A 27538-nucleotide genomic window follows, 5' to 3' on the forward strand; every position below is an offset into this window, starting at 1 on the left:
GAGACACAGATGAATACATAGTTAAGGTAATCGTGTCTTGGCTCTGATTGCATCATTATACAGTTTCCAACAAGAGACCATTAAGGATATATGTAATGAATTCTTTGTAACTGTTCTGAATCAAGTAATTCCAGCTGGTGTAGGTTATTAACACAGTCAACGATGTCCCTCTATCTCTTTAATTTGCTCATCTGCTTTCCCCATGAGGGGCAAGGGAGCATATGCCATTATAAACCCAGACAGCATAGCATGCTGCTTGCACCAAGCAGACAAACACAATCCATCTTCCTAAATACACACACTATACCTTCTCCAGCAACAGAAAAAAAATGCATGAAAACATAAGCAGTGTATTATTTCAAGTAGAGACTTGCATATCATTTTTAGAACATTGGTCTTTTTATTGTTGAACATATTAAAGTGATAACACACGAATACAGCCACTGCAAAACTAAAAATCCCTAAAACCATCTGCAGTGCACTGCAAGAAGTCTTGACAAAACCTGTTATAACAAATGTTCTGTTAAGGAGTGTTGAAGACCATTTTGATTACATAAATCACACATGCGGTTCCTAATCCTTTATGAACAGATTTTTTTTACCGTTTTTCAAAGCATTAATTTACAACAGTTTTGATTAGGGCCCCATTGCCTCCAAGTGTATTTATTTTGTCTCATATTTGTAAAGAGCCAAGGATTTCTATTATTGAAACAGTGGTAGTATATAGAGCCACAGCCATTTCAAAACAATAGAATTCAGAATGTATTCTATTGAAGTCCTATACAGTATAATACCTTTAGTGCATCCACTGCATTATCTAGTCAATGTAATGCCTTATTTTGTTGTGTGTACTTAACTGGTACGAAAGATTTAAAAAAAAATACCAGTAGTGCAAGTCTGAGGGTGAAGTATTGAGACTACACATCTGATTAGGAATACATAAAAAAAAAAGCAAGACAGGAGAACATTTATGACATTTTTCATGGGAGTCCAGGCCAAGTGCTGACTTCAGTGCTGTAAATGTTGCAAACCCCCCCAATCATGCAATGTAAAATCTAGCACACTTAACCCAATATATACTTATTTCTTGATTCCCGATTTTTTCTGTATGTAGAGAAACCACCCATGAAGAATTATGAGTTACATGACCACATCTGTGGCCCAGGGGCCTGAACTAGGATATATCTAAACCTTTATAAAAATAAAGGTTATGCATCCAAAACTTCTTTACAGTCTGTAGTAGAATAGCTCCACATTCCTGTCATTTTTTGTAGAGGCTTTTTACTGAAATAATTTTAGTACTTGTGAAAGACTCGGTATATAAAGTGGAAAGAAAATGTCACTGTTCCGTATGACTTTCAAAAACAGCCAAAGACCGATGACAAACACTAGTGCCACATGTATTCCATGCCCACACAAGATCATATGTCCCAATTGCATAGATCAGCAAGTCAATGTTTCTGGTGGCAATGTACCAACTCCTTTACTAACACCAGATGAAGCGCTCTAAAAATAAATGCAGCAGGTCATTTAAAAAAAATAAAGCCAGCAAACTTACTAACATACAAGTCAGTTTCTCTAATCCTTCTTGACTTAATGTGACCCCCACCCCCCCTCCTCAATATTTGGTGCAGGATTTTAAAAGTTAGTTGGCAGGGGAAATAAACCCACAAGGAGGAGACAATGTCAACACAAGATAAAGGTTTATTCAAGTTAGAGACTGCTTCTCTAGGACCTGGCCATTTGCAAGACAATCCATTTGAGGAAGAGCATTACAACAGATACCGAGACCAGCAGAGCAAGCAGCCCCAGGAGACCATGGAAGTGTGTCCAGTGCTTCCCTGCAAGAGGAAGAAATAAAACAGTTACTGGCAAAGCATTCTGGTGTTCAAGTGAGGAATAAGCTTCAGGTCTGGCTTTGGCCCAAAGAGGGCAACCTCCATCTTCAAGGAAACAATACATGAAAAAGGGTAGTACTGCTTTAGTCCACATGATCTCAATCACTTACCCATTTGTTCATGGGGCACAGGCTCATCCAAAAGGAAGGTTCCTTCACCGACAGCAATGAGGCCAGTATGACCATGAGCAGCTCGCTTGACTACGTTGGATTTCCCAGGACAGGGCTTTCCTGCACAGAGCCCTCCCACACCAAGATCCACTGGAACAGGCATATCTGTGGAAGGAGAAAGTTATCTGGAACATTTTAATCAAGTGGTATAACGATTGCCCAAATGTTAGTCAGGGGAGCAGAACTTAAATACTTCAGGGGAAAGTCAAAAATATACAATGCAAGATGCAATAAAATTTAAGGCTGGACCTAAAGATAGGCAGACTTCAAAAAGGACTAACATCCTCAGAAACTGTGGGTCTAGAGTGCTTTTCAGTAACATACCTCTCCCATCAAAGCATCCTTCATTACAAACACTGTGTTCTGGGGAACACACTTCAGTTGAACACATAAAATAGATCTAAAAAGAAAGTAAATGGCATTAGAGCAGCTGTAGATCTGCATTTGTCAAATATACCATTTATGACTAGGCATTTGGAGACAAGCTTGGAGTACATGATTGGACCACTATTAAAACAAACAAAAAAACTCACTTCCTCATCCAAATGCTGCTTGGTCTTGTAGTCCAGGAACTGGAAGCTTTGTATTTCAAAGCGTCGAGTGTGCTTGGATACAGGCATGTTATTGTATTTCACATGGAGGCCAGCAGCACTGCTGTAATCCAGGATGTTGGGACAACTGTGGGGTAGAAATTCAGAAGGGAGTCAGACAGCTGCCAACTAGGAGGCTTGAAGTGCATGGCAGCCATATTGCCACACTTCTAGCAGCTGCGACAGTCTAAATAGCGTGCAAAGATTTACTTCAGGCGTTTGCAGCCAATAGTATTGGATAATCTGAGCCACTCCCTTAACCTGTTGCCGAAATTACAAATCCTGTATAAAACAGCTCCAATACAAGTAGGTGCTGATGCAGCCGTTGAGTGGGTAAGAGTATGAAGGGTTGACTTCAGAAGGAGAGAATAAAAAGGTCAGCAGTCATATCTGGCATGTTGCTTTGTCCAGACAAATGGAGACATCAGGATACTTGAACACCGTCGATGATTCAGGATACTCACCCTTCATAGAGGATCACCCAGGCAGCTTGAGAGGACTGGGGATAGGCGATGCAGTAGTGGACCAGCAGAACTACATTGGGGTTAGGAGGGTTTACAAGCTGCACTTCCAGATACACCTTGCTTCCAAGCAAGAAGCTCAGGGGCAGATGGGACCGAGGGTAGAAGCTAGTGTAGCTGGTGTCTGCAAGAGACAAGTGCTTTAGAATAACTGGACACCAGGTACTCCGTGTGCATCTCTTCATACACCAGCCATTGAAAGAGGGACTTCAGCCAGTCAAACCTAGCAGTCATTACGGGACATGATGCCCAACATAGGGCTACAGCACCACAAGACCAAGTGGGAGGAGAAGTTCTGACATCCACGACCCTCTCATCAAGAACTGTAGTGTACTTATTAATGGAATAAAAATAAAAAATAAAGGTTAGACATCATGCATGATGTTCAATTACCTGTGGCAATCCTTAACCTAACCCCAAGTGAGCCAAAAGCCAAGGCTGCTGATGGAGGCGGTGGGTTCACCACCAAGTAACCAGTGCTGGCCAAATGCCCTTTAGAATAGCGACATTCCACCTGGAAACTGCAGTGCAGAGAGGAGACAGTGAAGAGAAAGAATCAATGTAGATACCAGTTGGCAGAGATGGTCCATTCCTTGACAAAACCCATACTCCGATCATGGGGTCCCAACCCACCCATTACAACCAGCAACGTATGCTGGAAAACAGGTGTCTTTCAGCAAGTGGGTTAACTGACACTTCCCAGCTCGTAAAAGAAATTACCGATAAGGGCCATCTCTGGTAATTTGTCCATACATCTGCTGGTTCCCCCGAACCAAGCCATGAACTTCAGCAAGATAAATTGTAGTCTCCGCCACCGTCTACAGAAACAAAAAAAGCTTGTGGGTGAGAACTGAAGCAGATAGGAGGAGGACTGGAAAATCAACTGGGCCAGTGCAAAACCAGTGGTATTGCATTAGATTAGCACCCTACCACCACCCTTTAAAAAAAACATATGGCTACAAGGACTGTAGCCTAAAATCCTAACCTTTGTTGTAGTGACAAAACTAGCAAACCCCAGAGGAGGAGGGAACTTACAAAGACATGTGTCCCACAGCCAGTCACAGGAAATTTGAAGATGGCAAAGTCTGGAGTGCAGATTACTGGGGCACATGATCGGTTTCCTGCAATTACTAGACTGCCAGGATCGATTTCTGGCTTAGTTGAGGTGCGGTCTACGGAGAATACAAAATGGCCATCTGCAGTGCATGCTGAAAAAGTAGAAGCAAAGAATTCCATTAATGCAAATAGTGAAGCTTGTGAAAGTGTTTACCTGAAGGACCAGGTCTCCTGTACAGCAAGATTGCAATTGAAGTCAATTATCTCCCCGCCCTCTCCAAATTTTCCTATACAAGCTGTTCAGTTAATCTGGATTGCTCATTAGATGAGCAGTACTATATTAAAACCAAGCCATACCATTCAAAGGATAGTAACACTGGGAAGTTGTTGCATCCACACAACATCCATTGGCCACACACAGTTGTGGATCAGCATTAGGTGGACCACAAGCAACCTGCTGACTTCTTGGTATCTTGCACCCTGCAAAACAGTACACTTAAATGTTTCACATTGTATAGGGAAGACCCTGTAGTTTAGGTTAATATCTTGGGTAGGGAAATCCGAGAGACTGTCAAAAGGCACACGGCATTCAAGTAAAACAAACATGATGCAGCAACAGCAGATTTGGTAGACGAGCAGCACCAGACTTGAGCATTCCTGCATTATGAAGAAGTGTCCAGTGAATAAACACTTACCCTCACGTGGTACTAGACCAGGAACAGGACACTTGGCCTGTATATCTCCTCGCTCCCCAGTAAGAGTGGTGTAAATGACTCTCAGGATGTAGAAGTTGTTCTAGAAGTGGAAAGGGAGTTGCTCATTCCTGACAGTATTTTGATCACTCCCAATACAAATGGGGATTACAGCTGCAATTGCCCTCCGCTTACCAGTATCTTGACATTGCAGGCCTTGTAAGGAGCGGTCAAGATGTTCTTGCCGTTCCCCCTCACCAAACTGAGGCCACAAGTCTTGGGAGCACTGGTAACAGCTACCAAGTTGTTGGATTCATCTACAACAGATGCCACATTTAGAGCATGCTTTCTGTTTTACAGCACCCAAATGACTGTGTACCAAGCCAACTCACCCACTAACTGGATATCTTGTAGCAGTCCCCCAGGAAGTTCCACTGTCATGCAAGTATCACTGCAGAGGACAGAAACCCCAAAGGGAGGGAGCGGCAACCCTGTTGGTAAAGCTGCACTGACTGGACATTTCATCTGCACCAGTACCCTTTCCCCAGTAAGGGTTACATATGCTAGAGTCAGGACATAATTCCCATTCTGGAAGAGAATTAAGGGAGGGGAGAGCATATGTACATGCTTTTAAAATTCATATGCAACAATACAAAAAGCTAAATATTTACCAGCATCTTCACATCACAGGCTGTGTAAGGGGTTGTGAAGAGGTTCTTTCCTCTCCCATGCACCAAGCTGTAGCCACACTTTCTGGTATCATCTTTGACAGTTACCAGAGTGTTGGATTTATCTGCAAAAGGCAAGGATGCCACGAAATTGGGTTTCCAGGGTTATCCTCACTGCCAAGCAATTCGGGAGGAAAGTTACCTGGGCCAAGGCACAACTTACCTATCAGGGCTACTTGTTCAATTGGTCCTTCAGGCAGCTCTATTGTCATGACTGAGGCTTTGCAGACAGTGGGTATTGGTGGTTTTCCAGTAGTGGTTGTAGAGGAAGGTGTTTTTGTGGGTGCTGCAGCACTGGTGGGGCATTTCATGTGAACATAAACTTGTTGCCCAGAAGTTGTATAGCGGAGGGTCAAGATGTAGTTCTCATTCTAGAACAAGGAGGAAGTTGGCTTCAGAATGTAGAACAAGCAAATTGCAGGCTTCGGGTAGTAGTCCAGACATTTTGGTCATGTCAGCAGGTGTCAAATGGCTTGCTTTGAAGCAGACCAGAAGATCTACTAGGCACACTCTTGCAATAATGCCTTCAATTTGTTGTCCCACTTCAGTGGGATCACACTTACCTGGACTAGTTTCAAAACTAAATCTGTTTACATTTCAAGCCTGCAGTGTGTTGCTGAAGTTTCAGGATGGAGCTGCACTTTGGTAGTTGCAAACAATATTGCCAGCAAGATGCATTTATACTACTTCCAAATATCTGACATCACTTCAAAATGTCTATGATTTGATGCTCAGATTTCCTGGAGAATGAGTTTGAGCAAGAAATGGCAGGTTACCAATCTGTCTGATCTACTGCTACAATTTTTTTTTTTTTTTTTTTATATATATAGAACCTTGGGCTAAGCAGCCATAAAACAGGGTTCAAAATGTCATGTCAAAGCTTAGGGTGTACATGGATTGCATTACGCAATTACCCAAATTAAAATGCAACATACAAAATGGACCATGCAGCTTTATGCAATTAAAGCAGCTTATACATATAGCCGTGTGATGGAGAGAGAGGAAGGATCAATGCTGTAAAATCTCCCTCCCAACTAGAAAGGGCGCTGTGTAAGGGGGAAGGTATGCTGCCTCCTAGATCTGCCACCTCTGTGGTAGGTGGAAGCCGGGAGGTGACCATATTAGGAGGGGCGCATAGCTGCAAGTACTCGGGACGATTCCATTGCAGTCAGCTGCAGGGCCGCCCTCTATTGGAGAAACCATGGCGACGCATTAACCGCGGGCAGGAGTTTGCTGGGTACAAAGGGGCAGCAGCTACGTCCGTACCTCCCCTTGCGCTGAGAAAATAGAGCAACTGGCTGGAGCCGTTTATTTTCTGTGCGTTAAGGGTTTGTGTTTTCTAGAGGAGCAGGAGGACGGGAGGCTGTAGCCGGAGAGCCAACTTTTACCCCAGAGCACGCCCCTCACCACGATCCCCCTAAAGGAATAAAGCACTGTTTACGGGCACGGAGGATTGTGGCTATCGTAGTGTCTGGTTTATCTTTTTTGGACTCCAAACTGTTTTGCCCCAATACCATCGTTGGTAGCGGGGCTTATTTATTTGGAATTATTATTGATGGACTTTGATATTAAAAAAGGCTTTTTTGGGAAAACAGCAGTTTGGACATTACATTCTTTGCACTGCACCAGTCAGTCACAAGCTGATATGCATTTAACCATATCATACAATCATCCATCCATCTAATCACACACAAAAACACCCATGTACCATTGTTCAGGTGTTTTAAAATATCCCACACCTCCCTCCCCATGATTACCAGTATCCTGACATCACAGGCTTTGTAGGGGGTTATGAAAAGGGTCCTTCCACTTCCCTGCAGCAAGGTGTAGTTGCAGTACATGGGAGCCTTGTTGACAACTACCCATTTGTTGGCATAATCTACAACAAGAAAAAAGTTACCGTAAGATTCCACTACTGTCCCATGGACAAATTTGCAGGTGTCGGCCAAAAGTCCAACTCACCTAGAAGCTCCACTAGGTCTAAAGAGTCCTTGGGCAGCTCCACCATCATTCCGGATGAGTTGCACACCACATCTGGTGCTGGGGGGGTCCTTGTTGATTTCCTGGTCGTGTTTGTAGTTGCAGGATCTTTTGTTGGTTCTCCTGCACTGGTTGGACATTTCATCTGCACATACCCTACTTTACCATCAATTGTTGTATAGCGCAAGGCCAAGAAGTAGTTCTCATTCTAGAATTCAATTTGCATATAAAAAAAGGTTTAGGGTAAAAGGAAAGTAAACTCACAAGCAGAAACTGGAACCAGCTAATCCCCAATGAGGGTCTTTGGAGTACTTCATACAACATAAGGAAATCCAAGAGCAGTACAAGTCAGGGTATGTGAAACCAGCCCCATCTGTTTTGCAAGCACTACTTTGGGTTCATTCTCTACCCCCCTCCCCTTATGGCATTAGACCATCACCTTGCAGAAACCCCTTTACAGTTGTGTATTTACAGTCCAAGTTTGAATAGAAGTACAGGAGTAGCCTATTTTGCTAGAAATGGGATTACCAGAATCTTGACATCACACGCCATGTAGGGGGTTTTGAAGAAGTTCCTTTCTCGGCTCTGAACCAAGGTGTAGTTGCAATCCTCAGGAGCATCAATGACAGCTACCCACTTGCTGGATTCAGCTACAAGAGAAGAGTGCATAAAAATTCCCCTAGTGCCCTTGCCAAGTTCATCCACATGGGATCAAAAAACCCAACTCACCTAGAAGCTCTACTAGTACCAGAGGTTCCTTGGACAGCTCCACTACCATACTAGAGGCTGTGCAGACTACAGTTGGCTCCCCACCAGTGGTTGTCACAGTTGTCTTCGTAGCAATTCCAGTGGTCCTGGTCGGTTTGGTTCGCGCCCATGTAGTGGGAGTAGTTGTTGGGGCTTTTGTGGGTTCTCCAGCACTGGTTGGGCATTTCATCACCACATACCCTTTTATGCCACCAGTTGTCAGATACCATATCTTCAAAACATAGTTGTTATTCTAGAACAAATATATAATACCAACATTGATTCCATGGTTAATCACACAAGATGGAAATATGAACTTAATTTAACAGAAGGACAAGAGGAAAGCAGAGCAAGTTGGGCCAATCATACCATTGCCTAAAAATTTATATACTGAGCAACAAAAGAAACTGGACTATTACAACACATTTAAAAAAAATGCCCAAGATCAGATCATTTTGCAGCATCTTCGTGATGTCAATTGTTAAATCAGCACAATAAAAAGTCACTGCACCTGCTCTAAAACAGAAGTCATTTTTCAATCACATTTAGTGAATTTTATCCAAATACAAAGACACGTTTCTTTTGATGCTCAGTATATGAAGCTTTAATGAAAGCACAGAAGTTTGGTTGGAGGGGAGAGAAGGCACACAGTACAGTGTTGAGTAGCTAGGTGAGCTTGGACACAAGGATTACCAATATCCTGACATCACAGGCCGTGTAGGGGGTTATGAAGAAGTTCCCTCCCCTTCCCTGCAACAAGGTGTAGTTGCAGTACTTGGGAGCATCAATGACAGCTACCCACTGGTTGGATTTATCTACAAAGAGAGAGAAAGTTACCATAGCCTCCATTAGTGTCACACGATGCCCCTCAAATACCCAACTCACCTAGAACCTTGACCAGTCTTAGAGGTTCATTGGGCAGCTCCACCACCATACTGGAAGCTGTGCAGACCACAGTTGTAGGGGCCTTGGTTGTCTTCCCAATGGTGGTCCTGGTCGGCTCCCCAATGGTTGTTGTAGTAGTTCTCCTGCTGGTGGTCCTGGTTGGCTCCCCAATGGTTGTTGTAGTAGTTCTCCTGCTGGTGGTCCTGGTTGGCTCCCCAATGGTTGTTGTGGTAGTCCTCCTGCTGGTGGTCCTAGTTGGCTCCCCAATGGTTGTGGTGGTAGTCCTCCTGCTGGTGGTCCTGGTAGGCCTCCTGCTGGTGGTCTTCCTGCTGGTGGTCCTGGTTGGCTCCCCAATGGTTGTTGTAGTAGTTCTCCTGCTGGTGGTCCTGGTTGGCTCCCCAATGGTTGTTGTGGTAGTCCTCCTGCTGGTGGTCCTGGTAGGTCTCCTGCTGGTGGTCTTCCTGCTGGTGGTCCTGGTTGGCTCCCCAATGGTTGTTGTAGTAGTCCTCCTGCTGGTGGTCCTGGTAGGCCTCCTGCTGGTGGTCCTGGTAGGCTCCCCAATGGTTGTTGTAGTAGTCCTCCTGCTGGTGGTCCTGGTAGGCCTCCTGCTGGTGGTCTTCCTGCTGGTGGTCCTGGTTGGCTCCCCAATGGTTGTTGTAGTAGTCCTCCTGCTGGTGGTCCTGGTAGGCCTCCTGCTGGTGGTCTTCCTGCTGGTGGTCCTGGTTGGCTCCCCAATGGTTGTTGTGGTAGTCCTCCTGCTGGTGGTCCTGGTAGGCCTCCTGCTGGTGGTCCTGGTAGGCCTCCTGCTGGTGGTCCTGGTAGGCCTCCTGCTGGTGGTCCTGGTAGGCCTCCTGCTGGTGGTCCTGGTTGGCTCCCCAATGGTTGTTATGGTAGTCTTCCTGATGGTGGTCCTGGTAGGCCTCCTGCTGGTGGTCCTGGTTGGCTCCCCAATGGTTGTTGTGGTAGTCCTCCTGCTGGTGGTCCTGGTAGGCCTCCTGCTGGTGGTCTTCCTGCTGGTGGTCCTGGTTGGCTCCCCAATGGTTGTTATGGTAGTCCTCCTGCTGGTGGTCCTGGTAGGCCTCCTGCTGGTGGTCTTCCTGCTGGTGGTCCTGGTTGGCTCCCCAATGGTTGTTGTGGTAGTCCTCCTGCTGGTGGTCCTGGTAGGCCTCCTGCTGGTGGTCCTGGTTGGCTCCCCAATGGTTGTTGTGGTAGTCCTCCTGCTGGTGGTCCTGGTAGGCCTCCTGCTGGTGGTCTTCCTGCTGGTGGTCCTGGTTGGCTCCCCAATGGTTGTTGTGGTAGTCCTCCTGCTGGTGGTCCTGGTAGGCCTCCTGCTGGTGGTCCTGGTTGGCTCCCCAATGGTTGTTGTGGTAGTCCTCCTGCTGGTGGTCCTGGTAGGCCTCCTGCTGGTGGTCTTCCTGCTGGTGGTCCTGGTTGGCTCCCCAATGGTTGTTGTGGTAGTCCTCCTGCTGGTGGTCCTGGTAGGCCTCCTGCTGGTGGTCCTGGTTGGCTCCCCAATGGTTGTTGTGGTAGTCCTCCTGCTGGTGGTCCTGGTAGGCCTCCTGCTGGTGGTCTTCCTGCTGGTGGTCCTGGTTGGCTCCCCAATGGTTGTTGTGGTAGTCTTCCTGCTGGTGGTCCTGGTAGGCCTCCTGCTGGTGGTCTTCCTGCTGGTGGTCCTGGTTGGCTCCCCAATGGTTGTTGTGGTAGTCCTCCTGCTGGTGGTCCTGGTAGGCCTCCTGCTGGTGGTCCTGGTTGGCTCCCCAATGGTTGTTGTGGTAGTCCTCCTGCTGGTGGTCCTGGTAGGCCTCCTGCTGGTGGTCTTCCTGCTGGTGGTCCTGGTTGGCTCCCCAATGGTTGTTGTGGTAGTCCTCCTGCTGGTGGTCCTGGTAGGCCTCCTGCTGGTGGTCCTGGTTGGCTCCCCAATGGTTGTTGTGGTAGTCCTCCTGCTGGTGGTCCTGGTAGGCCTCCTGCTGGTGGTCTTCCTGCTGGTGGTCCTGGTCGGCTCCCCAATGGTTGTTATGGTAGTCTTCCTGATGGTGGTCCTGGTACTCTTGGTTGGCTCCCAAGTAGTTGTTGGTGCTTTTGTGGGTTCTCCAGCATCGGTGGGGCATTTCATCACCATATACCCTTTTTTGCCACCAGTTGCCAAATACCAGATCTTCAAAACATAGTTGTTATTCTAGAATGAGAGGAAACATCTTTAATATACCCAACTGATCAACGCTTTTAAAATTGCACCACACAAGATGCAGATATCCAATCGGATATTAACACTAGAACCTCCACAGCAGCCATTTTGACAAGGCTTTCAAAAATTAAGTAACTCTGCATGGCTGAATGTTATGCGGTTGTCCGTTTAGGACTCACTACATGTATTAAATATCCCGACAGTATTGGAAAGGCAGGATCACAAAAGGGAAGATACAATCCCTCCCACATAGAACTGCCAGCAGTTATTTTGACTGCCTTTTACAATAGATGCTTTTTTTTTTTGTTATTTAATACAAGCCGGTTATCTGTACTAGACCCGACAACCACCAATTCCTTCATTTTGTACAAGGAATGCACTGGGGAAAATCTCTCTTGAAGCTAGCCACAGCGCTTCAGCAAAAACATTGATCAGAGAAATGTAAAAGCAGCAGGCTGCTGAAGTTCATCCTGGATTCAGTGCTACACAGAGGAAACGCATGTTACTTCTGTTTTAAAAGTAAACACATTTGTTTTTAGTATGTACATATACCCGTTTACACACTAGTTTCATTTAAAAGTAGTGCTTTGTGGCACGCTAGAAAGTAACCCCTTATGTTTAATTGTTCCTTTTAAATAGTGTTTGGTCATGCAGATGTTTGCTAGGACATGCTTGAATAAAAGTTGTTGCATCATAGTTGCCTTCCATTTTAATACGGATGTTTAAAATGAAAATCACAAATACTGCGTGCGGTGGTTTTAGGTACAAGTAACTGCAGCGGTTCTAGTGTGAAGTCACAAGTGTTGGAGAGTCACGATAAAAACTTGGACAAGAGGGAAGCAGAGAAAGTTGGGCCAATCACACCACCACTAAACACTTCAGGAAGCTTGATTTAAAAGAATGCTCGACACGGAGAGAGCAAGTGTCTTAATTACATTGCCTTTAGGCAAAGGCAGAAGCCATATGGACTTGATAATGTGAAACAATTGGACAGGGTTCACCACCTCCAATTACACAAAAGGATTACCAATATCCTGACATCACAGGCCGTGTAGGGGGTTATGAAGAAGTTCCCTCCCCTTCCCTGCAACAAGGTGTAGTTGCAGTACTTGGGAGCATCAATGACAGCTACCCACCGGTTGGATTTATCTACAAAAGAAAAGAGAAATTTGCCATAAAGACTCCCCCTACAGTGTCAGACATGATGCCCCTCCAATATCCAAAGCCTAACTCACCTAGAACCTTCACAAGTCTTAGAGGTTCCTTGGGCAGCTCCACCACCATACTGGAGGCGGTGCAGACCACAGTTGCAGGGGCCTCGGTCACCCCTACAGTGGCGATACTGGTAGTCTTCCTAGTGGTGGTTCTAGAAGTCTTGGTTGGCTTAGTAGTGGTTTTTATTGGACATCTCATGTGCACGTAGCCTCCCTTAGCAATGGTTATGTAGAGTAAGGTTAAGATGTAGCTTCCATCCTGCAAGTGAAGGGACAGAACTAGTTGAATGCAGAAGGATGTTATGCCTTTGTTTTTCCACTGCAGAGCTACCGACGTCACACGCAGTGAAAGACAGTTACCGAGTTAGTCAAAAGCACAAACTGTTCAAAAAAAAAACCCAACAGTACAGCTGTATTGCTATAGTTTCCAAATATTTAGGACTGTCTAAAAATCCCTGAATTGATTTAGTTAAAATTAGTTTTGTTGAAGGGGGGGGTTTAAATAGGATTTGACAATGATCTCATTTAAGGATAGTCATCTAGTTTGTTTGGGTGCTAAAAGAATTCTGTGCAGTTTGGTTCGGCTTGAGAAAGCCAGTTGAGAACTACCTGTACCCGTACCCTATCGAGCCCTCGCAGGTCGGATGTGCTAGTGGAGAAGGGGTATCAAGGTTGTAGTATTGGAGATTAATCTTCAGATTAGCATACAATGTACGATTCCTACCTGTATCCGGACATCACAAGCCCTGTAGGGGGTTGTAAAGAAGTTCCTGCCGCCTCCTCCCTGCACCAAACTGTAGTTGCAGTAACTGGGAGCATTACTGATATCTACCCATTCATTGGATGGACCTATACAAAAACAAAGTTACTTTACCTACCAAGATGGATCAGTTCCCTCCCAAAAGTGTTTGGGCCAAATTCAAACTCACTCAATAGTAGAACTTGAAGCAACTCAGAGGGCAATTCTACAGTCATGCTGGAGGCTCTGCAGAGAGCAGCGTCAGGGAGAGTAGGCATTGTAGGTTTCCAAGTAGTTGTCGTTTCTCCAGCAGTAGTTCCGGTCAGCTCCCCACCAGAGGGGCTAGTAGTCTCTGTTGGCTCCCCACCAGTGGTGGGACATCTAATGTCCAAGTACCCTCGTTTATCAGCAGCAGTTATGTAAAGCAAGGTCAACATGTAGTTTCCATTCTGAAAGTGAAGGGACACAACAAGTTGAAGACTGGAAGGACTATTCCACGACAGTGTACATCATCTCATCTGCTTCTCAACTCTGGGAGGCTTCCATAGCTGGCAACCATCTTGCCTCAAAAGTGGAGTTTAGTGTGTTACAGTAAAATTTAAAAATGTACTCCAGCTCTACATCCCACCCATATTCATGCTTAAAATGTGTCTAGCATCAGCAACATTAAATTGTGGTGCCAGATTAGATAGCAATGCACTACATTCTAGCGCCATCATGCCAAATTTGCACCACTGGGATAGCTTAGGCTTGAACACACCAATGCTTTCAAGTGTAGTCCTGCGGTGAAAAAGGTACCAGAGACATTGAACATATCAAAATGCATTGCGAGACTAGTTAAACCTAAACTGTCCCAGTGAACACATTGTCATACGAGGACCTGAATGCATGCCTGCCACAGGCATAACCTGGGTCCTAAAAAAGTGTGACAGGCAGCAATTGTGCTGCAGTAACAGAGATTTTTAGAACCCAAAACATTGGAGAGAAATTACTTTTGCAAAAATGCAAGTTTAAAATATGGGAGAAAAAAAAAAATCAGCCAAGGAGAAGGGCCTAAAGTAAGGGAGACGCCCAGTAAAAAGGGGAGTCGACAGGTCCGAGTGCAGGTGAAATGTATTGCTTGGAGAGAAGGAGACCGGGGATAATACGGTTATGTTTGTGAAGATTTGCTTTACAATAGCCAGTTGTCCAAGCTAATTGGGACAAATACTAGTTTGCATAATCTATTCGTATGGATAATCAAACAGGTATTAATTACTGCAACTAATGTAAAGTTTACACAAGTACAGATGAACCCGTTTCATATCACCTCGCTTATCACGACTTCAATCCACCACTTGCCATACACCGTAGGTTCTTTGAGAACTTTGAATATCTTCACAAAGCTGCTTCGGTCACATTTTGTACAGCCGGTCAAATGCTTCATGGCTGGGCTTTACCAAGTAACCACAAGAGGATGTCAGTGCTTATACACCCTACAACAAATCATCTCGTTGCCAAAATCCATCAAGTTATACAAATGCACACACAAGAAAGCGCAACACCTAACTGATGGTGCAGTCGAATTCATGCCTTGTATAAACAGACTCATTCCAACCAATGACACAAGTGTTCTGTAGTACACTATGCATTTGTTTAAATGAAAGAATGACAGGGTACAGTATTACACACCTAATTCTCCATCAAACTTTGAAAATCAAATACAAATTTCAGTACAACTGCCAAATTACACAACTTCAGCAATCATTAACTTCAAACATTTAGTAAAAGTGTTTCTATACTTGCTGTTAAGGCATTGGAAGAACATGCAATTAAACAAAAAGTTCTTAGCTGCTCAAATACAGGATCTCCAGCCCCTCCTGACAAAACAATGACGGGATGGTTTAAGTTTGCTTAACTGCAACAGTTTAAAAACACACTATAATCCATCTAAGGTTTTGGCGGTCAGAATTCCTTAACTGGCATTTGCCTCCGTCTGATGCTCCTTTTTGGTAGATAAATCTCAGCCATGTCTAGCAGTAGAAGCTGTGTGCACCACACACCTATACAATTCACCACGAGACTACTGTACAGAGGAACCGTTTTGAATTGCATATTTTGGACTGGGTTTACAATTTCAGATTGCAATTTACATAGTTTCAAAACGAGGGATAAAAGGCTCAGCCCTTCCCCAAGAGAGTTAGGACAAAGTTTAGTTAGGGCTCAGAGGGAACTAGGTTTTGTTTCCCCATTTGTTATAAAAGAAAAGAGTGTGCTGGAACACACTTCACTGTGTTGGTATCATTGAACAAGTCCTGGCAAGAGGCTAGCAATCCTGCGTTCCCAAATTACCTAAAATTTTAGGATTGAGAACATAGTAGGCAGCAGTGTGGAGTAGTGGTGATGGCTCTGGACCACAGGGTCGGGAGTGCAGTCTCAGATGGGGGACACTGCTGCTGTACCCTTGAGCAAGGTACTTGACCTAGATTGCTCCAGTAAAAACCCAACTGTATAAAAGGGGTAATTGTATGTAAAAAAAATAATGTGATATTGCAAGTCACCCTGGATAAGGGCATCTGCAAAGAAAGAACTACATAGTAAAACTTCACATAACCGCCGGTCTCCACTAAGCACCAGGGCTGCTGTGAAATAAGGTAGATAGACGCCGGGTGTCTAAAATGGCAAGTTATGAATACTGCAAGACAAGAATTTCGTGAGCAAGAAATGTTTGCTAATTTAGCGTTCGTTAAATCTGTAAAGTTAACGTGCCGGAAAATAAAAGCGCAAACATTTATTGCAGCAAAGATGGACCTTGAAGGCCATTAGCAAAGTGAAGCTGCCGCAAGAAAACAAACCTGTTCCAGTAATAGAATGCAAGCCATACATTATAACGTTATTCATTTTAAAACCAGTTGAAGCTTTGAGCGTGCTGAAAGTAATTCAGAACTTGTTTCCCGATATTAACACGGGTGCCGTGGTGTATTTGTACTATTTTGTGCATTTGAGTCTTGCAACATAGTATTACCCCTTTCAGCGGTTTATTAATGTACACGTTATAAAAACACAAATTAATCACTTTTGCTTGTGATGAAACTGGTACTTGAGTTTATTGTGAATCAACAGTTTGAAGCATAGGAGTGTTGAGCCAACAGTATGAACTTATTTCATATTAAACACAGTATTTCATGTGGTTGTTTTGCAATGAAGATTCTTTGCTGGTTAATTTCTCAGAGAGTCCATGCCTACAAATGTACACGTTTTGTGGGTTAAAAAAAAAAAAAAAGATACCAATTAATTTTAGAACCATGTTTGTGCTGCAGGCCTACCTTAATACACAGTTGTGTTCCAATATTCACAGGGTTCTCTAGTGGATTTCTGTTTTTATTACTACTACACCACATTGTTATTACCCACTTACACGAATGCATCTGTGTCAGCATGAAAATCAAAGGACACAGAATTCTATTAGGTACAGAAATATACCACATTTGAAAACACCAGAATTCACTTTGATTGAACTTGCCTTTTTTTTTTAATTCAGCAAATCAAGAGCATTCGTTGTTGAGCTGTGGTACAGAATTTAACGTAGGCTTCAGTTTTATTCCTGAAATGTGTTTAGCACATCCTCTACAGTTTGTCATTCATTGTCAGTCATAAATGGACTGAATCATCATTTTAAAAAATAAAATAAAAAGGTACAGGGCTAGTTTTAAAAGGCTACAATGTATAGAGGTGTGCATATATGTGGCCATTTGTTCAGGAGTATGGGCCCACAAGCGTATGTGTGCCTAGGGCCCAGCAATAGGTTAATCTGGCACTGCATGCAAATCAAAAGAAACTACAATGTATCAAAGTCCATCAGAAGCCATAATACAGTATTTCATGTTACAAATTGAAATGTCACATTTATGAAGTATATGGAAACACATATAGTGCCATGTAATTCCATAGCTTAAAAGTAACATTGAGCAGGTTTCATTCAACTTCATGAATGAACACTGGTTAATTCTATAGGGGGGGGGGATGGAGATCGGTCACAGCTGTAAATCTTGGGATTGGCACATCAAGATTATGTAGTTGGGTACAAAGCCACTTCCTCTGAATTGCAATTCCATTTTCTCCCTTCAAATTAGTGCAGATTAACAGCAGTCATGCCCCCCAACCCCACCACAGATCAAATGGAGGATTACCATACAATGTATTCCTACCTGTATCCGGACATCACAAGCCCTGTAAGGGGCTGTAAAGAAGTTCCTGCCGCCTCTTCCCTGCACCAAACTGTAGTTGCAGTAACTGGGAGCAGCATCGATATCTACCCATTCATTGGACAGATCTACAAAGAAACCAGATTGACATGAACTACCAAGGACTACTCAGTTCCCTCCAAAAATGCTGGAGCCAAATTCAAACTCACTCAATAACAAAACTTGTAGTGACCCAGAGGGCAGTGCTACAGTCATGCTGGAGGCTTTGCAGACAGGAGTGGGAGGGAGAGTTGGTTTTGTAGGTTTCCCAGTAGTCACTGGCTTCCCAATAGTTGTAGACCTAGTAGTAAGGGATGTTGTCTCTACAGCTGGACAAGTCATTTGCACCATCCCTCTTACCCCAGTTGCAGTTGTGTAGATTACAGTCAAGACATAGTTTTTATTCTGGAAAGAAAAGGGTAGACACAAGAACACCGGCACCAAGAGATTACAGTGGGGAACACTTCAACTTTCATTTAGTTGAAATCAAATGTTCTACGTGAAACATTCAAAGCCTAACTTACAGATACATGCAAGAAATTACTAGTAGACTTAAAGGCCAGCCATATGGCTCTGCGATTCTTCTAGTTAAGCCTTTAAAAAGGACCTGGATAGTGTGAACACGATCATAATGAAGTGGGCTTTTAGGACCACGATCATGTAAAACACAATAAAAATAAAGGTTTCTTGTGAATTTATAGGAAGAGCGTCAACTACAGCCAAAAAGCACCTGGTCCTGGGGAGTGTCTCGCGTCCAGACTACGGGGCGCATCCTGCACTCTACTCAAGTGCTTTTACTGGATGCGCCACTCAGGAGCCCCTGTACAAGGTTGCTTGAGGTACCTCAAAGCTGTCATGTTTGAAGGAGTAAGTATTCCTTGTCCCTGTAGTTGTAGTTTTTTTTCTGGTTCACCAGCACCACTTGGGCATTCCATTTCCCAAACGCCCCAATATCCCAGTGGATGCAAGAATATTGTTAGGACAATTGTTCTGGCTATAGAAAAGCTGGGATTAGGGTCATTTCTATTTAGAATGTGCATCCGTTTCCACAAGTTATTCTTGGTCGCCATAGTCTATCCTCACAAGGTCCCGTCCCGTCCCCCCCCCCCCCAAAAAAAAGGTGCTGGCCCAAAGTTGAAGCCATCAAAGTGGAGACCTAATCAATAATCCATTTTCTTACCACAATGCAATTCTATTTTGGTTCTTTGCTCTACATATTGCGTATTAATGATCAAATACAACCGGTCCAGAATGCAGGCGGTTACTCCTGAAGTATCATTACAGCACATGTATGCTTAAATAAAAGCCAGGAAAAAAAACCCCAGCAAGAAGCTGCCATAATCTTAATGCCTTTCTTCATTACATATGCATAGTGCATGGAACCCAATACCATGGGCCCTGCTCATTTATATCATGTTGCCCAGATCAGAGGGTTAGTCATTACCAGTATCCAGACATGACAGGCCTTGTAGGAGGTTATGAAGAGGTTTCTTCCTCTTTCCTTCATCAGTGTGTAGTTGCAGTTCTTTGGGACATCCTTTACAGCTACCCATAGCCCATTGGAGGCATCTACAAAAGTAAACCAGTTTCCATGAGGATCATCATAACCATTACATACACACAATGATCATATACAATATAAATAAAATATTCTTACTCATTATCTTGACTTGTTCCAGAGGCCCCTCAGGCAGCTCCACGATCATGCTGGAAGCGCCACAGACAGGAGTTGGAGGAATGGGTTTTGTAGAGGGAGGGGGTTTTGTTGGTTCTCCAGTGGTAGGGCATTCCATCTGCACCGACGCAAAGCCTCCAGAATAACTTGTATACATAATGGCCAGGACATAGTTTCCATTCTACATGTACAAGGGGAGAAGGAGGAGGACAGTGGCAAAGTATGAAAGCATTAATTGGACAAAATGCCACTCTATAAGCTAAAGTTGATTTGATGCCATTAATATAATTCATGGAGGGGAGGCCATTTGGCCCATCCAAGCCAATTCAGTAGTCAACCACCCAAAAACTCAGTTACCACTATAAAATTCAAAATAAAATGTTGTACCAATTTTGCTATGAAGTAGAAGTAAATTTAGGATTAAAAAATATATATATATTTATCAGTCTCATCACAAGTTGTGTAGGGGGATATAAACCTGCAACGTTAGCCATCAGTTATGGAAAAAGTTGATTACCAGAACAGTATGTACAGAACGGGGGGGGGGGGGACGACGACGACGACAGACCTCCAGAGTCAGATGCAAGGGACATGCAGATGAACAGACACATGGGTCCCCAGAAACTGATACTCAAGCTAAAATGTTAATACCACCTTCCATGACAATTAAAACAAGGGGTTCTCCAGACATGCAAAACAGTGATAGGTAGACAGCCACCACTATCCCCCCAGTGTCTAGTCCCTGTCTGATGCTACTTCTGAAAAAACGAACAAAAGACTTCATCCAAGAATCAAATTGAGATGATCTTGTCAGGACAGTGTTCAAACTCTAAAAATGCAAGTGCTGACTGAAGGCAAACATGCTTTCAAAATTACATTAAGCCAGCCCCACTTTACCAAGACATTTCATAGCGTTACAGGGTTCCAATATACCCCAAAACATTGGTGCTTTCAAGTTATTTTCAGCAAATGCAGAGTATTTGCCTATATAGTGGAGAGTACACAAACACTGAAGACAATTACCAGGATCTTGACATCACAGGCACTGTAGGGAGCTGTGAAGAGGATCTGTCCTCTTCTCTCCACCATGCTGTAATTGCATGACTTGGGCGCATCAATGACTTTTACTGGCCTGTTGAGGTGATCTGCAACACAAATGTATCCATGAGTTCACATCCAGGATAGGACTAGTCCTTGATACTTGGTAGCGCAAGTACCCCACCACAAAAAAAAGTTCTAGTATCCAAATCTATCTTGTAAACACACCTAGAACCAAGACTTTTTCCAGAGATCCTGCAGGCAGCACCACAGTCATGTTAGAGGACCTGCAGACACTAATGGGTTTCCCCACAGTGGCTGAAAGAGGAGGCAATTCTGTAGGGCTTCCAGCACTGGTTGGGCATTCCATCCGCACAGACCCTCGATTCCAAGTAGCTGTTCTGTACAGGACAGTCAGGACATACCGATCTCCCTAGTAGGAACATAAATGACCAAGGCATGTAAAAGCATATACAATTTCGCACAAGTACCACTGCCATGCAAGGATGTACAAACAATGTCCAGTACAGTCCCATTCAACTTGATGGATGAAAATGTTAGCTCAAGGTCAAACCGAAATATTAAGAGATTACATATCAAGCTAGCCCCCAGGTAACCATGAAAACTGTTCTAGTGTCACGTGAAATGTACTTACCACTTGCTCAACAAAACAGCCAGTGTAGGTAGTTGTAAAGATTATTTTCTCCAGATGCAGAGAGAGATTGTAATGGCATCGTTCTGCAAAATCACTAGTCACAGTGATCTCTTTGCCAGAAAGATCTGCAATAAAGGAGACATTACAGCAAGTACAAGACTATGAAATGCCACTACAGCTTTAAGCCAAAAAAAAAAAAAAAAAAAAAAAAAAAAAAAAAAAAAAAAGGGATCAAGACACATTCACCATGCATTGGTTAATCAAATACACCAGCTAAAAAGCGGGCATCAGTACTCCGATAGTCACCAGTTGTTTAGATCGCTTTCCAAGAGCCAAGAATAGTGGACAACATTGTGATAATCAGTGCTGTGGAATGCCCACCCTAAGGCACCAAGGAGAGTGAATGAATAAATGTGAATCTGTATGTATAGGTGCCTCCATTAGTCAATTCACAGGAGGTTTTGCACTGGGGGGGGGGGGAGGAAAGAAGAAAATCGGTCACTCACCTTTCACTCTAATCCCCCACCAAGGACCATTGGGTAGAACTACTGTCATGCCATCCTTGTTGCAGATGGTAGCAGACACATCCGCAGGAATTACTGTAGACAGTATACTGGAAGTTACATCTCGAGTTGTAGGAGTATCAGGTTGGGAAGTTGGTTTTGGCCCCCCACCTGCATGGCAAAGCGCAGAGACCTCTCCCATTACACGATCAGCATGCTGGAACTTGATATTCAAGGCAAAGCAACCATCCTTAAAAACAAAGAAACTGCACACTCAGTATTGCTTGTACTAAAGCAGTTTACTGGAAGCATGCAGCAACATTTAATAATCATGGCCGCAATATTCTTACCACAAACGCAACTTGACAGCTTTGGAAGGAAGCAATCAAGATGATGTGTCCAGTCTTCATTTGAAAGAGTTGATAATTACATTTCTTGGCAATACTACCGACAGGTATTGCCTTGCCAAAACCATCTGCAGAAGACAAATTCCATGAGTTCCCTGTACAGCAAGTTTTTCTAAATGCTTATTATACAAGACAGACAAAGTGTTTGAGGCTTCAGTCGTACTACTCCAGTAGTAGCCAGCAAGCCAAGAACCATCTGCAATTAAACATGCGAAAGGTTCACAACTTCAATGTCTATGTCCATCAGAAAGGAGGGGGTGGGTTGACACGATCAGATTTCATAGGACCATAGATGCAGCTCACCTATCACTTTGACTGCATCAAGACGTCCCTTAGGCAATTTGATTATCATGCCAGACTTGGCACAAAATACAGACGGCAAAGACGCTTCAGGTGGGACTGTGACATTAATTCCGGTCCTACAAGACATGACTGCCTGTCCTAGCTTCCCTGGAGCCATTTGATAGTAGATGTTATAGAAGTAACGATCCACCTAGGAGGGTCAAAAAATAAAAAAAAATGGCATCACTGGAGTTTTAATCTTCACAGTACTCTGTTCCTCTGGGTAGGAAGGCTCTCCTAGTTTTAATTATAGAAGTGAACAGCCAAATTGAGTGCAACAATTCCAATATTTAAATAGGAAAATAAACCCATTATATATATATATGTATGTCACACAATTTGTATGGGCACACAGGTGAAATACTGTATTGGTCCATTCTTCCTAGGTTACAATGCAGGCTGTATACAGAGCATAATGTTTCCGATACTGGTGGAAAGCAGGATACACGTACCGATCTCCTCACGTGACATCCATTGTAGGAAGTAGTGAAAGTGATCCTTCCCTCTGAATCACGCAACAGTTGATATTTGCATTTAACAGCAACTTGGTGAATGGATACCCATTTGTTTAATTTATCTACAATTGGAAGAAATTTAGAGATCTATTAATAGGCAGCATTTCTCAATTGGCTACACAGCAGCGAGAGAACTGGCTACAATATACAGCTTGTATTTAGTTACTCAGAACCACTACAAAAAAAAGAAACCCACCATCACCTCCTCACAGATCCCAGTATTATCCATCACTGAAGTGCACCCAAGACTGACCACCACACCAGTACTTTAAAACTGAAATCTAAAATGCTTTTGAAAAGGGTGCTATAGTCCTTTTGTTCAAGGACATTTACTACTTTAAACATGTACTGCAGCATATATGCAACAGTTTCAAATGCATGCAAGGAGTTGCAGCAAGGTATATGGTGAAGCAAATACACCCATACATTCCAAAGTAAGATGTCATTTAGTGACAGGCAGGAACAACTCACTTTTTACACGAAGTGCTTCTACTGGTCCTGCTGGGAGTGTGATGGTCATGCTACTCGTACCACAGATTGCAACAGGTTTATCAGATGTAGAAATTGGACAGGACATATGCACATAGTGGTTTCTCCACATCAGGGTCAGGACATATTGCCCACCCTGCAAGAAAAGGTAAGAAGTCAGGTTGAATGGGAATGTTATAGCCAACATCTGCGATTGTAAAGTCTCAAAGTTGAAAGCAGATACACTAGTTCACAAAAAAAAAAAAAAAAAAGAAATTAAGTTAATTGTATACATGGAACAGCAGTCCCGTGGCATTTGCTTTGTCAGTTTAACATTTATACTGCACAAGGCCAGCAAGTGCGTATCTGATGCCATAGTAGCAGACTTTTGAAGTTATTAATCCAACTCTTACCTGGATCTTCACATTGCAACCTTTGAAGGCAGTTGTAAAGTGAACAACTCCATTTCTCTCAAACACTTTGTATCTGCACCTCTGCGTAATCTTGCTTACTTCAACAAATATGAAGGCAGCTGTGGGAGAAGTTAGTGAGATTTGATAATCGTACCTCTTCCAGAATTAAACAGATACCAAGTTAACAAGAACCCTTACCTCGCACTTTGAGGTCTGTTAGCCTTCCACCAAACAATTTGATGGCCATGTCTGCAACATTGCATGTAGTTGCTGAAGCCAGGGTGGTTGGCTCTCCTGTGCTATGGGGAGGAGGGTTTGGTGGGGTAATAGGTCGATTAAATGTACCATAGGGCCCTATAGAGGCATCATAGATGCTGCTTGGCACCCTGGGACCTCCGGAGAGATCAGGAGAGTTGAGTGCACTGGCAATCTTAAGAGCTGGAGAAAGAGCTTCATCCAACTCCAGATTTATATCAGTAAGTACAGAGCGGTCAAAAGAAGAAACATGCATTTCATTAAGGTCACCAGTAACTTGGTCCTTACTATGATAGGAATGCACACCAGGATGCAAAGTATCAGTGCCTTCCTTTTCAAGATCTGCAAAGGCAGCAGAATCATAGCCTAGGGTTTCAGAATAGGTAACAGACTTGTGGTCAGAAGAATCTAACTCTTTGCCAAGTTCACCTATACCCATTTCTGCTGCAAGATTAACCAAATCATTGAGATCAAGGGTAGCAGTATTAGACACATTTTCTTTATCTGAAGTAGCTAAATCAGCATATGCTGAGACTTCTGGGAAGTCATCAGGGTCATTACTCCGATCAGTAAAGAGTGCATGTTCCACATCGCCTTCAGAGTCTGAAGCCATAGGGTAGTTGTCAGCAGCAAAAGGGACAGAGTTCTTGGTCAAATCAGAATTGAAGTCATCACTATCTGGATTGGAAAAGCCAGGCTGTTCAAGAGCATCCTCATCATACCTATAATGCTGGCTGAAATCAAGAAGCCCATCGTTTGTAGCATCAGACTCAGAAAACACATGATCAAGAGACTGCCTCTGTTGATCTGCAGAATAACCAGCAATCTCAGAAAGTTCACCTTTTCCATTTGGTGAAAAGTAATCCTGTTTAGAAAAAAGGTCCTCAGCATAAGGAATGGCTAAATCAGTAGCTAAGCTCAAGTTCCCTCCACGATCCAAGTTTCCTGTCCCTGACATGGAATTTGCAGCTGCTTCATCCTGCAGGCGATCATGAGCTGAAGCAAGAGCTTGTGTGAGCCTCAAGACCCAGGCCAATAAGAAGAAAGGCAGCATCGCCTGCCCTCTCCGTAACATCGTTATTGTAAATAAAATGCAACCAAAAAACAACACAAAAAGCAGTCAATATGTCTGCGTTCTACGGGCGCGGGTATTTAAGTTGTGAGGCTTAAAGTGTTTTAATTGAATTTGCAATTGGCAAGCCAATTGCTGCCGTTGAATTATCAGCATTCTTAGATCATTATTAAATCACTGCTAGACTCAATTCTGCACGAGAGAAAATCACCTGATTTAATTTTCAAAAAACGTCAGTATGTGTATACTGAGAAACGTGTGTAAACGTGCCCTATACTTAAAAGATGAAAATAGCATTACATTAGATATAGGGATGAATGTAATGAAAGAAACAATAAAAATGAAGAAGCAATGGATCTTGTAAACGATAATCACCAGTGCTTAATGTGTAAACAAAGAGGTGCCGGGGCGCAAGCAATGACAATAATATCGATCGACCGCACATTCAAAATCATAACGAGTTTATTTGGAAGAGCATGTACAAGTATTAGATTTTATAATCGCATATTCTACATCACTATACAAAGTAGTAGTATGTGTAGAAAAATAAATTAAAGGGACGGGGGGTTGGGGGGAGACTATGTATTTTGCCCGTCCACTTTATTTTTGTTCTGTGTATATGCACTATTATTGTGTTTGGTATTGTTTGGTATTTAAAGGGTTTCAAATGAAATAAAAAATGGAAAGGCATTCAGATGACTCAAGAAAAAAACAAACAAAAAACGATACACCGCACCCTACACAAACATTGATTTGACCCATGGTCCGCGCTGTCAGGTATGCATGCATGCAAGCGTTTAATGTCAACATCCCTAAATAACATGTTGTTCCTGTTAGTAGGCCTAGTAATAATCGGATGCAGTGGTATTTAAAAATAACAAAGGCCAGTTTTCACTATAGTGAAGTAGGCTACACCTTTCTTTTCATTTAAAACGTGTTGTTTATTGAAATTCATGTTCAGCTTTCATACTGAAACATGTTGTGTACTATTCATTCAATCAAGCAGTCATGTAAGAATCTGCTTGTATCGTTCAAAACGTTTTTCAAAGCAACTAAGCTTATTTGTGTATAAAAAACGACATCTTTATGGCACGTAGCTGAAATCGTAACGTAATTAAATGTTTCTGGCAGCGGACTGTGTTGACAATTTTAAGAAAACGCATTTGCGAGCAAAACACTTTATGATATTTTTAACTAGCTGAAGAGGTGCCGGGGTACGAATCCATGAGATGTTGTAATATATCATAGATAACTTTAAAACACATTCTGTCAGTGGTAGAATATGTCGTACACTGAAAGACAAAACATACTAAGGGGATGTTTTAGGCACTGGGTTTCCATTGACAAGACTGTCAGGGTCTCAAAAGTGATGAATAAGAAGATGACCTTGCAAAAGAAGAGGGCCAGCGGTACCGTCCATCACCAAGCGCATTTGGGCAGCAGCTAAGGATGTGCTCTAGTGTTTTCTTTACTAAAACATATATTAATGTTCACTTTTATTTTAGATTAATGGTAACCACACAGACACACATAAATGCCGACGCGCTGTCATTTCATACCTTTTGTTAGGACGACAAAACAAGTCATATCTCAGCCATCCAACCAGCAAACTTGTTTTTTTAAAGCGTGGATCATAGCCATGACTACGGGGCGTGTCATGACACCATTGGTTTAGGGTTAGGTTGGGCGGGAAATATAATATATTGATTACAAGGACGATTCTCTGCCGACGCCAGCAATAGGTCTATCGCATGTGATGCCAAAAGTTAGGTGTTTGTGTACGTCTGTTTATTAGCTCATTTTTGTTTACTTTTTCTTGTCGATTCATTATTTATCTGTAGTCGTTATTATTATTTAGAAATGCATTTATTATTTTTTTAACGTAATATTTTTTTATTCAATGTGTAAAAGAATGAGGAATAATTATTTGGTTATTATTATTATTATTATTATTATTATTATTATTATTATTATTATTATTATTTAGCCATGTATTTGCCAACAATGGACATATGAGGAGGAACACACAATGGACAAATAGGGCTTAGGCCAGTAGTGTTCAAAGCAGCCTGGAAAGTCTCTGCCTGGAGAGAGGGGGAGAGGTGCCTCACCAGTAGAGGTCGCTGAAGTGTAATGAGGTGAAATTGCCCAACCCCATGTGAGCACAAAGACCACCCCTTAGAAAAGTTTTCCACAGTAAAAAGCGTAGTGTAATAAGGTATGGTGAAAACAAGTGGCCAATTAAAATATAGATTTTTCTAAAACAAATTATACAAACTCACGTTTTATTTGTACATTGAACTTGCGGTAACATTTAATAAGTATTGCATGTGTCTCGCATGCAACTTTTAGGTTACTCCCCCAGTGCTGCCAGATTGGCATTTTTCCAGCTAAATTTGGCTTGTTTTGAAAGCATCTACCGGGATAATGTTATCTTTGGGGATGTGGCAGGGCGAGGAGCCCTGCACGGGGTACCCCTCTGGCCCTGTGCAATTTATGATTTTGTATTTGTTTTGTTGTATTATATTATTATAATGATTTATTTATTTATTTATTTATAAATGTTA

General features: G+C 43.0%; 1 protein-coding gene across 1 annotated transcript; it reads right to left on the bottom strand.

Annotated features, from left to right (window-relative positions):
• Window positions 1-1686: 1686 nt before the first annotated feature.
• On the bottom strand, window positions 1687-25028 carry LOC117405628 (uncharacterized). Its single transcript, XM_059030402.1, has 38 exons — window positions 23843-25028; window positions 23645-23763; window positions 23235-23388; window positions 22701-22825; window positions 22210-22399; window positions 21850-21974; window positions 21503-21749; window positions 20997-21121; window positions 20570-20774; window positions 20327-20448; window positions 19286-19484; window positions 19073-19197; window positions 17799-18033; window positions 17593-17717; window positions 13596-13854; window positions 13391-13515; window positions 12688-12925; window positions 12480-12601; window positions 9268-11443; window positions 9076-9197; window positions 8365-8635; window positions 8164-8285; window positions 7618-7843; window positions 7413-7534; window positions 5819-6026; window positions 5599-5720; window positions 5320-5515; window positions 5123-5244; window positions 4931-5030; window positions 4593-4715; window positions 4215-4387; window positions 3900-3997; window positions 3573-3700; window positions 3123-3303; window positions 2602-2746; window positions 2393-2468; window positions 2009-2173; window positions 1687-1841 (listed from the first exon to the last, which is right to left on the bottom strand). Exons 1-38 carry the CDS (start codon window positions 24972-24974, stop codon window positions 1729-1731), a joined length of 8961 nt encoding a protein of 2986 aa, XP_058886385.1. The 5' UTR covers window positions 24975-25028; the 3' UTR covers window positions 1687-1728.
• Between the last annotated feature and the right edge of the window lie 2510 nt (window positions 25029-27538).

This window comes from Acipenser ruthenus, chromosome 9, assembly GCF_902713425.1.
Source record: "Acipenser ruthenus chromosome 9, fAciRut3.2 maternal haplotype, whole genome shotgun sequence".
Taxonomy (NCBI): Eukaryota; Metazoa; Chordata; class Actinopteri; order Acipenseriformes; family Acipenseridae; genus Acipenser; species Acipenser ruthenus.

Bases quoted from the DNA above. Each gene is read 5' to 3' on its own strand.
- LOC117405628 (XM_059030402.1), bottom strand. From the start codon at position 24,974: ATGTTACGGAGAGGGCAGGCGATGCTGCCTTTCTTCTTATTGGCCTGG. The intron at 12,602-12,687 runs GTGAGTTAGGCT...TTTCTTTTGTAG, and splicing joins AAGACTTGTGAAGGTTCTAG to ATAAATCCAACCGGTGGGTA. The intron at 5,245-5,319 runs GTGAGTTGGCTT...CATCTGTTGTAG, and splicing joins ACAAGATATCCAGTTAGTGG to ATGAATCCAACAACTTGGTA.